This window comes from Coenobita brevimanus, chromosome 91, assembly GCF_032717465.1.
Source record: "Coenobita brevimanus isolate Jiangsu-jjx chromosome 91, ASM3271746v2, whole genome shotgun sequence".
NCBI classification, from domain to species: domain Eukaryota; kingdom Metazoa; phylum Arthropoda; class Malacostraca; order Decapoda; family Coenobitidae; genus Coenobita; species Coenobita brevimanus.
In genome coordinates this window covers 443,966-455,245 of record NC_137044.1, presented here as the reverse complement: position 1 = coordinate 455,245, position 11,280 = coordinate 443,966, and the positions used below count along the sequence as shown (strand labels likewise).

Below are 11,280 nucleotides of genomic sequence, written 5' to 3'. Positions count from 1 at the left end.
AGTCTCTCATGGATGAACCAGCGAGAAACTACAGTAGAGAACCGCTACCCTGTTCATGTGGAAGGACATTGCCTGTGCAGGGGAGCACAGGGTTTGACTTTATATTTTCCAAGTTGTAAACCTTTCGTAAATGGTAAGAAAATGTGTAAGAATCTTTTTTTATAAATTAAAGTTCTCTAGTGTGTAGCAAGTTTCGTTAATTTTGATCCTTCATTGTTACTGCCAACAGTCTTGGTTTAGTAGGTGCCACTGTTCTAACAGAACTTTGAAGGAATCGATAGTTATGATATGTATTTTGAGGTTATGAGTGCGCACAATTGTAAGTAGTGGCACTTGTGAAAAACAAAAGATCATTCTTTATTATTATAATATATACAGTAGTTTTGATCATTCTTTATTATTATAATATATACAGTAGTCTATTGGACACGTTTATGTGAAGCTACAGAATGTGGTGAATGTTTTTGGCGTATCAGATAGAGCCAGGATTTCGGGGGCTTCAGTGGTGAGTGAATGGAAGCGTGGCCCATTGGATTGGGCAGATTTGGGCTGTCTGGACATTGCTACTTCTCATCCTGCCCTAGGGTGGGAAAGGAGATCCAGATGATGATGATGATGCTTATTTACAGTAGTCAAAACAATTCTAGAATTATAGTTTGGTCTAACCCTTTCAGCCAAAGCAGTTTCTCCTCTCCCAAGGTAAATATAATAGTGTGGTAAATGCCACTTTTAAATTCTTTGGCCTTTTTTTTTTTTATATATATATATAATCATGCACTGTAACCTGCATGTGATATGGATTCATTATCTGCAAGATGTGCACTAAATAGATCCACATGTTTGTCTTGTGTTTGTGAAAAACTTGAAGTAAGGGAGTCAACTGGCCAGAGGGTAGATTATCTATTTTGATTGTGGTCAGTGGGGATGCCCATCATCCACTCACAGTGCAATGGTACTTTTGTTTCATGGTAGCTGTACATTGAGTGACAAGCCAAACGATTTCCTGTAAAACAGGAAATCATTTAATATGTTGGGTGGTAACCTTGTAACCAGCTAACACATGTTCTGTATGTGTCAGCATGTGGGTTGGTGCCCCTCCCTGGAAAACAACTAAAAATACAACCTCGAATCAGGACAGACTAACTTTTGACAACCAAGGAGTGGACAAAGGACATGGTACGGATTGCAACATGGAATGCGAGGGATGCAAATAATGAGGTGAGAGAGACACTCCAGGTGCTTCAGGGTGCTGAAGTGGACATATGTGGATTAACTGAAACTAAATGAGGAGGTGAGAGAGAGAGGGGGGGAGTATGGATGATATATATGCACAGGAGTAGATGAGAGTGAGAGGACAAAAGAGGGAGTATGTATTGTTTGCAAGAGATGGAAGGAGAATATAAGTTCATGGGTCAGTTGGTTCAAGGATTGTGGGTAAGATTGACAAGTGGGAATACAATCGTAGGCGACTGTGTATATGCGTCAGCGCAAGATCATGCAAGCAGAGTGAAAGATGAGTTCTGGGCAAATGTAGAAACGTGCATGTGAGAGTTTGAGAGGAATGAGAGTGTTTATGACTGGAGATATGAATGGAAAAGTAGGGAATGTGAAGGTAGGTGGAGTAGTTGGTGAGGGGTGTGCCTGCAGACGTGGACGATAACGGCTGTGCTCGATTGGACATCTGTGCTGGGAGGGGGTTGGTGATAGCCAAAACCCTTATAGGCAGAAAATAATCCACAAGTATAATATACTTGTGGATCATTATGTGGTGAGTAATGAGAAGGGTGGGTGGTGAAATGAATGAATGGAAGGCAGTGATAATGTGTCTGGATGAGAGAATGTGAAAGTAGGCTATGCAAGAGCATACAGAGGTCAGGGGAGAGGACTTTCTGACCACCACTGGGTGATGGTGAAAGTCAAGGTTCAAGTGCAGTGGGGGAATAGGAGGAGGGAAGGACAGGAGGAAGTAGTCCATACAAGGAGGGTAGAAAGGCTGCAAGATGATGGAAAAATGGCAGATTATAAGAAGCGGAGGAGCAATTGGGTAAATATGATTTGTAGCAGACTGGGGAGGTGGAAGGTGTGTGCAAGATAGACACAGGAGAACTCTGTGCAGCATGTGAAGTGGTACGTGGGGTGAAGAGAAGACAAAAGTGGGTGCAAGGAACAATATGGTAGGATGAAGAGAGGCAAGGTGTGGTGCAAAAGAAGGCATAGTTAGTGGATGGGAAGCAGAGGTATGGAGGAAGTCGAGACAAGAGAGAGTTACATGTAGAGAGGGGGAGAGAGAGGAAAAGATATGTAAGAAGAGAGTGGATGAAGAATTTTAATGTACTGTATAAGTGTATTGTAAGAATATGTTCTGGTAGGAGGTAGAGGTACACAGGATGATAAAGAAGTTAGTTGGGGAGTGAAAGATCAAAATGGTAGATTGGTAGTGGAGAAGGGAGAAAAAGTAAGCAGATGGAGAGAACACTTTAAGAAACTTTTATCTATTGTCAGACGCCTCAATCCCGTTTGGGGTGGCCACAAACAAACAAATCGCCTCCACGTCGCCCTGTCCCCCACCATGTCACTGCCCTGGTCCCAACTCACACCCCCTCTCTCATATACCTCTCCACCCCATCCCTCCATCTCATCCTTGGCCTCCCCTTCCCTCTTCCCCCCTCCACCTCACTCACATACACTCTCTTCGTCAGTCTTTCACCCTCCATAAACATAGAAAATGAAAGTAATGTGAGTACAAGTGGCTGGGAGAATGAGGGTGGTGAGATAGGAGGATGAGATCAATGCGATGGAAGTAGTGGAAGCAATGAAGAAAGCTGAAATGGGGAAACCCCAGAATTAATGGTGTGTTGAAATGTTGAAGCTTGAAGGACAAATATTAGTAGAATGGATATGGAAGATGTTCAGATTGGCCTGGGAGGAAGGTAGAGTCCCGTAGGATTGGAAGTCAAGTATAATTATTTACCTGTACAAAGGAAAAAGGGGGAAAAGAACATGGTTATCATAGGGGCATTTGTCCTGGTGTAACAGGAAATGTATATGATAGGATACTGAGAGTCAGGGAAATAACTGAGGAATTAATTGGAGAAGAACAGGGAGGTTTTAGGAAGGGAAGAGACTTCATCCTCTTGCTCTCCTCATTCACACCTCACATTCTACATGACCATGCAAATCTGCCCCGCCACTCCATCACTCCCTCGTCTTGGTGTGCTACATGCCGGCATTGAGCAGGTGCTTGAATATGCCGAACACCCACACTGTAACAGGGAGTTGGTGCCAATGAAGCCGGGTATGGATCCGTAGGCAGTCAGGGATGCTATCATTCTCCGTCAGAATTGTCGCACCTACTGTATTGTCAGACCAAGATCGACTTCTTTTGCAAGCCCTCCACCCCCAAGTGTGTAAGCCAGTTCTCCCCACCACCACCACACCTTGTCCCCAGTCTTCGCTTCGGACCTGCAACCGAGCACATCAACAGCCACTGAGTCGCAATACACATGAGCCTGTGGCTGTCCTCAGAGTGTCTTGAGGTGGGTCGTCCTCCATCACCTCGCTGCACGTCCCCAGTTACCACCCAGGTCCAGGGGATAGAGGAAGTGATTTTTGAGGCTAGTGGTTTACAACACCTGTCTGCCATTCACTGGGTGGTAAGTTCAATACTTTTTTTTTTTTTTTTTTTTTTAATGCATTGTTTTAGTGTCTACCATTATACTGGACATTCCCATGTTCATTTTGATGTCTAAATACAATAAATGAAAGACCAAAGAACATTGCCACAATTAGGAGTACTGTACATATGAGCTGGGTATGGGCAGGATATTGGTAGGTAGGATATTGCTCTGCATCCAGACTTACGGTACCAACGTCTCTATTATTTCTGATAATCAAGGGATTATTGTATACATATTCAAATACGTCACCACCATATAACCAGGGCATACCTGTACCAGATTGTTTACTTGGGAGTGATATTGCTACCAGTCAAGGGGTTAAATAATATGTCATTGAATTGTACTAGAAAAATAGCTATTTTCATTGTAAATGTTATATCAACTGGATATTTAATATGGTAAGTTATGTGGTAACGAGCACACACTCATCACTACTAGGCAGGAAACTCAGCCACAGGTAGACAATGTCCCCTTCATTGTTACTAGTCTCATTACACATTTTTCCTTTTTCTTAATATCATCCAGCAAATGTTGGGAGGTAATTAGCTGGTCTTGCACTTGGTCTAGCTTCCAGCCCACAGAAAAACATCAACTGTACCATGGTCAGCCTCAGTATGGGGATTCTATAAGAGGAAGCATGGTGCCAGTCTTATGTATTTACATACAGTTTTGTATGTATATATGTTTTTATGTATGTACTGAGACATGGCACACCCTTACCTCACTCTAATACTGATACTGAACCAAATTTTTAAACTTTCATCTACTGACTGCCATCATAAAAACTTCCAAACAATAAAATTTTCCATCTGTTTATGACAGGCTGTAAGGAAATGGCTTATTGCATTTCATTGTGTTATAACAATAATCTTAATAAAAGTCCCCCCCCCAAAAAAAAAAAAAAAAAAAAAAATGAAGCAAAATGTAAATCCTTAAATTTTTAAGATATCCAGGTTACGTTCCAGTGTAGTTCTTTAAGTTTTGAAAGAAGTAAAAGTTATTCCTGAGCTGGTACACACACAATCATTTAAATGAGTCTGTTTAGCCATACACATACAGTTTACTGGCACTGGAATTGGTAAAATTACAAGTTGTCTACACTAAAAAGAATTACCATCTATCACCACAAAGTACTAACCTCATAACACAATTGTTTTGATGCTTTTTGAGCAGGAGTGCTGAAACTACCTTCAGTCACCAGAAAGTACTGACCTCATAACACTATTACTCTGATGCTTTTTGAGCTTCCTTCACTCTTAGAATATCTTAACTAATGCATCAGTCATGTGTTTATTCAGTCTTCAGTGGGTATGTATCCTTTTTCCCAAAAGGCAATAGCCACATTTGTAATCAGAACAGCACTTTTCCTCCAACTCTCCTGTCAAATGGTGATGAAAAACTGCCATAGCATCTCTCTTACTTGGCAGCTTTCCTCCTCTAAATCCCTCATGCCTTAAACAAAGCAACCATATCTCTGTTGCAGTTCTGGCATCCGTAGTTTGACATCAACATTTAGTGGTACATAATCACTCCTGTCTATGGGGTGGGGGTGGGGGGATGATAGATCAGTATATTAGTATACATGACCAGAGGGAAGCATATAAACTGTAAATTTCATCACTCAGTAGCAACCTCTGAATATTTTGAGCTAATGTTTTTACTGAATTATTTTTCAGGATATGGAACATTTTGGTAGGATGCCATATTTAGAAATTATGTCACTTTATTTAGATTACCCTAATATATAAAGCTGGTCTAGCACCAAGTAGTGAGGCAGCAACAGTACTTCCAACCCAGGGTTCATCCGAATGTGAACCTGGTGGACTGCAGGCTGAAACTGCTAATCAGCAGACCACCCTCCTCCTCTTGAGGATGGGAAAGAAACATTTGTATAACTGGGCATTGGAGCTGACTATCATATGGGTACAGTACCACCACAGTAAGGCATCCCTTTCCAGCACTAAGGAACATTGTTAATGGAAGGTGTTATACAGGGTGTGAATAAGAGATGTGGTCAACCATATTCTCACACCGTGTATAACTTCCTTAATCCCTCCCTAGTCTTGTCATACTATTTCTATCTATCCATCTATAGCCTGATGCCCTAATCCCGCAAAGGGTGGCCGCAGACGAAACGCCTCCAAGTCGCTCTGTCACCCACCATTTGACTACCCTCCCCCCAACTCACCCCCCCCTCCCTCATATACCTCTCAACTCCATCCCTCCACCTCATCCTCAGTCTACCTCTCCCTCTCCCTCCCTCCACCTCACCTACATACACCCTCTTAGTCAGTCTTTCATTCTCCATTCTCTTCACATGTCCAAACCACCTCGGTGTATTTCTCCTAATTTCTCAATCACATCCACATCCACCCCACAGCGTTCTTCACTTCTTCACTCGTCAACCTGCCCCTATTTACGGATTAAAAATATATGAGATGGCCCCCTCATGTTAGTTGCTTCATTATTTGTTGGTCAAGAAATCATCTGAGTATACCGGTACTAGTTTAAGGTGTATTTTGGAAAGGTTTAACAGTGTACGTTACATAATCTCCCAAGAAGTGTAAACAAGTAGACTGTAATGTCTGATGTTTGCAGGCACTGCCAAGGGTTTTTAGGCTATGTTATAAAATATGACTGCATTGGCTGTTTTTTTTTGAGGGGGGAGGAGTCCCAATTATTTGTGGATCTTGTAATTTGTGAGGGTGCTTGTTATACATACTCCATAAAGAAGGGAGCCACTGTAAGTGTTTTTGCAATCCCAGGGTCGTCTTGGTATGAGCCCAGTAGACTGAAAGAAATCACCTGCAACAATTAGTTGTTCCCAGAAGTCTTTGTTGTTGAAGGATTGTATTAGTATGCTAGTTTGTCACATGAAGTGAGTGTCTTGTGGTATGGGGAGGCTGCACTGCAATGTGGGCATAGTGGATTGATTTATATTTTGTGTTGGCTTTGTAGCAGGGAAGGGCAATAAACATACTGTATTCTGGCTAAGTATATAATACTTGTAGCTCTCTGGGTAGAGAAGTTCCTGAGGATTGTATGTCTGGTGGTATGTCATGAAGGATGCTGTTTGGCTGAAGGTTTTGGATGTCTGTGGAGGCAGTGTGTTTTTGTATGCATTTGTGAAGTGTAGTGTTGGGCAGAGGAGATGGGATGTTATTGAGTACAGTGTAGTGTTGGACAGAGGTGGAAGAATGTTTCCAAAATACTTTGTAGTGTCGGTTAGAGGAGGAGATATGTTCCTGAGATATTTTGTATGTACAGTTGGACCAAGAAGGAATTATATTACTAAGATACTGTATGTGTACTTTGCTTTTTTTTTTTTTTCCCCCTTAGTGATGAAACATAGAAGTTACAAGGGCTGGGCTTAAGAAATGAACTCTGCTTTTCATATTCATATGATCTCTGAAGTACTTCACGTTTCCTGATGTATACCTATAGAGCTTGGTCCTTCTTGCATGTTTAATCTTGCAAACACTTGATGAACATAGCCCCAACAACTTGTTAAACCACCCTTTTCATCACTTGTCTGACAGTATGATACCTTCCATAGCTTTGGTGTTAATATTATGGGTATTATTCCATACAGCCCTCTGCAGCATTCAGTTTACATCCCATATTTTCCTTTTACTATGGTCAGCTTTACTTTGAACACAGGTGCAATCACAATATTCCACATTAACAGCTCCACACATCTCCAGACAGTGGATCATTTTTCTTATATGTATTATTCCACTATCTCCTCTATTTTTTATCATATACAATCATACTTCATTGACATCTGGTGCTTTTCTAGGGTAGTGCTGGAGGATTCCTTCACATGGTGGTACTAATACAACCAGGCAGCTCCAGTGTTTGGTTATACAAATGTCCCTCAACTCCTTCTGCCCTGAAAGGTTTCATGGACTGCAAGGAGTGGAACATCTGTTGGCAGTCCACTGGGTTCATGTTCAGATGTGGAGTCACAACAGCATAATGCAGTAATAGGCACCATGTTCCTGGTCTGTATACCATCCGAAAGTCAAATTTACTTCTTTTTGCTTTTGCCATTTTCAAGCATTAGTTTACTTTAACATGTTCATTCCACCTGCTAATACGTTTCCATTTATTAGCAGTCTTTGACACTGATTCCTTACATTTTTCATGTACATTTCAACATTTTTGAACCCTCTTACAAAGTAGCCAGAGAAGAATTGTGGAAGGTTTTGTGCATGTATGGTGTAGATGGTAAGCTGCTAGGTGTCATCAAGTTTTTATGGTGGTAGTGAAGCATGTGTAAGAGTAAATGGGAACCTAAGTGAATAGTTCATGATCAGTGTGGGAATGCGAAAAGGTTGTGTGATGTCCCCATGGTTGTTCAAAAATATATATATATATATATATATATATATATATATATGGATGGGGTGATGAGAAAAGTAAAAACATGAGTAATAGAGAGAGGGATGGCACTGAGAAGGAATAGTGATGGATGGTATATCTCAAATTTGTTGTATGCTGATGATGCAGTGCTACTTCCAAATACCGGACAAGAGCTTGGTAGACTAGTGCAGAGTTTTGAAGATGACTGTGAGCATTGTGCCTTGAGAGTGAATGTAGATAAGAGTTAAGTTATGGTTATTGATAGAGAAGGTGACTTCTGGTATGATGTTACAGTGAATGGAGAGACTGGAATAGTGAGAGAGTTCAAATGCCTGGGTACATTGATAGAAAAAGAGAGGAAAATGTGCAAAAGAAGTAGAAAGTACAGTACAGTGACACAAGGAAGGAAAGTGGCTGGTGCTATGAAGGCCTTGATATGAAGCAGAGGCTTGAGTGTTGCAGCTCCACAGGGCTTACATGAAGGAGTGTTGGTGCCAGCTGTAACATATGGATGCGAAACTGTGGTGTGGCATGAAAAAGAAAAGTCAGGAGTAAGGGCAGAGAAGATGGGACTGCTGAGGAATGTATGTGGAATAAGGAAGTCCGTGAACACCAGAATCGATGAGAGTGTACTGAGATGGTATGGTCATGTGGAGAAAATGGATAACAACAGAGTTGTGAAAAAGGTATACCTGAGCGAATCTGAAGGAGGGAGGAGACAAGGTAGGCCAAGGAAGAGATTGAGTTGTCAGGATGAATTTTGTGTGAAAAAGTGCATGGCCAGGGATTTGGAACCCCTTTTTAACATGAAAGCATACGGATTGGCTCTATCAGATAGGTACGGTACATGTGAAACTACAGAATGTGATGAAATTTTTGTTGGCCTATCAGATAGAGCCGGAATTTCGAGGGCTTGAACGATGAGTGAATGGAAGCATGGCCTACTGAATTGGTCAAACTTTGACTCTAGGATGGGAAAGGAGGTCCGGATGATGATGACGACTTACAAAAATGGCCGTTTTTCTTTTTCTAAAATAGTATTATGCCTCCACCACAGCCACCCCCACCCTCCTTTTCCTCCGCAGCTCTTTCAATATTCACATCCCACCAAGCCATTGTGTTCTTACTACACATTGTGCCAGCCAACTTGCCCAGAGTCACAGCTCCTAACTGCTGACTCAGATTGGCTACGGTAATTTCTTTTTCTGTTGATACTTGTAAAATAGTGATGTGTCATACTATGTTCATATTTATTTGGTGTTGTATTTTGCACCTCAAAAAATGATAAAAAATATATTACTTTTTTCTCCAAATTAATTTTATGACTATACATTTCTCAGTATAATTTCACACTTTAATTACCATACGTTTCCCTTCTTTCACCCACCACAGCCACTTCATTTTCTTTTCCCACTATTTTAATCTGTGCATCCTACCAAGCTGTTTTGCTTTCTAAATGCTATGCTAGCCAGCTTTTCTGTAAAGTAGCACTTCCTAATACTCGTCCCTAAAAGGCAAAGTTAATTTTCTTCCTGGTGATAAAATGGTGATGTGTCACGTGTCTGTTTATTTGTCAAATTTGTACTAACCTTCCATAAGTCTCCGATGGTGACTTGCAGGGTGCACAGATTCTATGGACAAGTTGGCTGGCTTGTTTTGAAACCTCTATCCATTTACCTCTTTTGACTAGTGCTGCACCAGCATATTTGACTTTTCTACCAGCACATCACACTCACGAATTGCTATATTCTGCATTTACAGTACATTCAAACCAAGGTACTTATTCTTGTAGTTTAGTCAGACATGCACAAGTTGCCTAGCACATACCACCTGGCCTCCATTAGTTACCTTTTCTTATGTTCAGTCCAGACTGCACAGATCCTGTTCTTTACATTATAAGCTGCTGGAAATAGTCAAATGATCACAAATGATTCATTACTGATGGTGCCAGGCAACACCATTACATAATACTAGGTTTTAGAAACAAACCATAATTAAATTGCTTTTATTGTTAAGCTTTAGAAGGCATTAATGAGAAAAGGTCTTTCTCGAGCCATGTAGTGCATGGTGTCTGTACGTGCTGGAACAAAAAATACCAATTAGTCATGGAATGAAGACAAAGTCCAGTAGGGACATGGTGAGATAATTACAATGTGTGCTACACTTGTCAGTAGTAATTCAAGTAACACTCTATTCACTTGGCCTGATATTGTTTTCTTCATCCTGAATGCCAAGGTGTACTGAATTCACACTATACATGATGCTAGTCACAAATAACTGCTATGGAATGAAGAACCCCAGTATTCCATTTCTGCCACTGAGTTATGTGGTATTCCTGTAAGTTGCAGGAGAGAAGTGGAGGCTATAAATTTCCACCATGTCACCTTGTTTACCGTCATCAGGCTGCTCTTTCTCCATCTCACTCATAGACATCACCACATCCCTGTACCTCAACCTCAATCACCTCTCACATATACTCCCCCAGTAAAAACTCTATAAATTCATATGAGGCTATAGGTTTTACATTTAAAGAACAAACTGCACCTACTAGGAAAGATACACAGTTATATTCACAGGTGGAGCAACTCTGTTTTTTTGTATGTGTTGATACAGCAAAACTTTTTTTTTTTTTTTTTAATGCAGAGTTACAGGCCTTCCATCAACCATTGTCCTTTTGCAACTTGATACATTAAAAAAAAAAAAAAAAAAGTCACTTTGGGTCATATGTAAATGCATATACCACAAGTTCTCATTTAACATGCTGGAACTTAATTATTAAGCAGATCAATATCTCACCTGCAAGGATATTTCAATGTTTCTTCAAACTACTTGAGCTGAGAAAGTCCAGCCCTCATGATTTCATCAACGATCAGCAGATTGCGAGCGATAACCGAGCTGTGGATGTTTAAAATGTGTCAAGCATTCACAGGAAGAAAAAAAATCAATTTCTATTAAGAAGAGGATAGCAGGAGAGAGAATGAAAAGGGTAAGCTCTGAAGTGTAAGCCTGCATTACTGCCTATGGCCTATCCTTTAACCCATGAATTGTGCAATTACCTTTTTTATCTCACTCCATGGTGTGCAAAAAATGATTTTTTTTTTTCTTTATTATAAACTTGAAGAGAAACATCCAGGGAATCATCTGGTGGGGGGGGGGGGAATCTCCGTCTTTGCGTTGCGCCATGCGTAAGTTTGCATAGGGATGTATTTTTTTTTTTTTTTTTTTTTTTTTTTTATGG

The 11,280-nt window shown here is 40.7% G+C and overlaps 1 protein-coding gene across 2 annotated transcripts in view; it reads right to left on the bottom strand.

The window, feature by feature from the left end:
- Positions 1-407: 407 nt before the first annotated feature.
- CCT6 (chaperonin containing TCP1 subunit 6) overlaps positions 408-11,280 on the bottom strand; it is a 28,699-nt gene continuing 17,826 nt past the window's right edge. The window contains exons 10-11 of one of the 2 annotated variants that reach the window (XM_080281777.1): positions 10,839-10,937; positions 408-580 (exon numbers count right to left, since the gene is read on the bottom strand). In XM_080281777.1, coding sequence (XP_080137903.1) covers positions 10,868-10,937 — 70 coding nt within the window. In that variant the 3' untranslated portion in view covers positions 408-580; positions 10,839-10,867. Of the gene's footprint in view, positions 581-10,033; positions 10,123-10,838; positions 10,938-11,280 lie in introns of those variants that run through there. The other variant, XM_080281776.1, reaches the window with a different exon arrangement.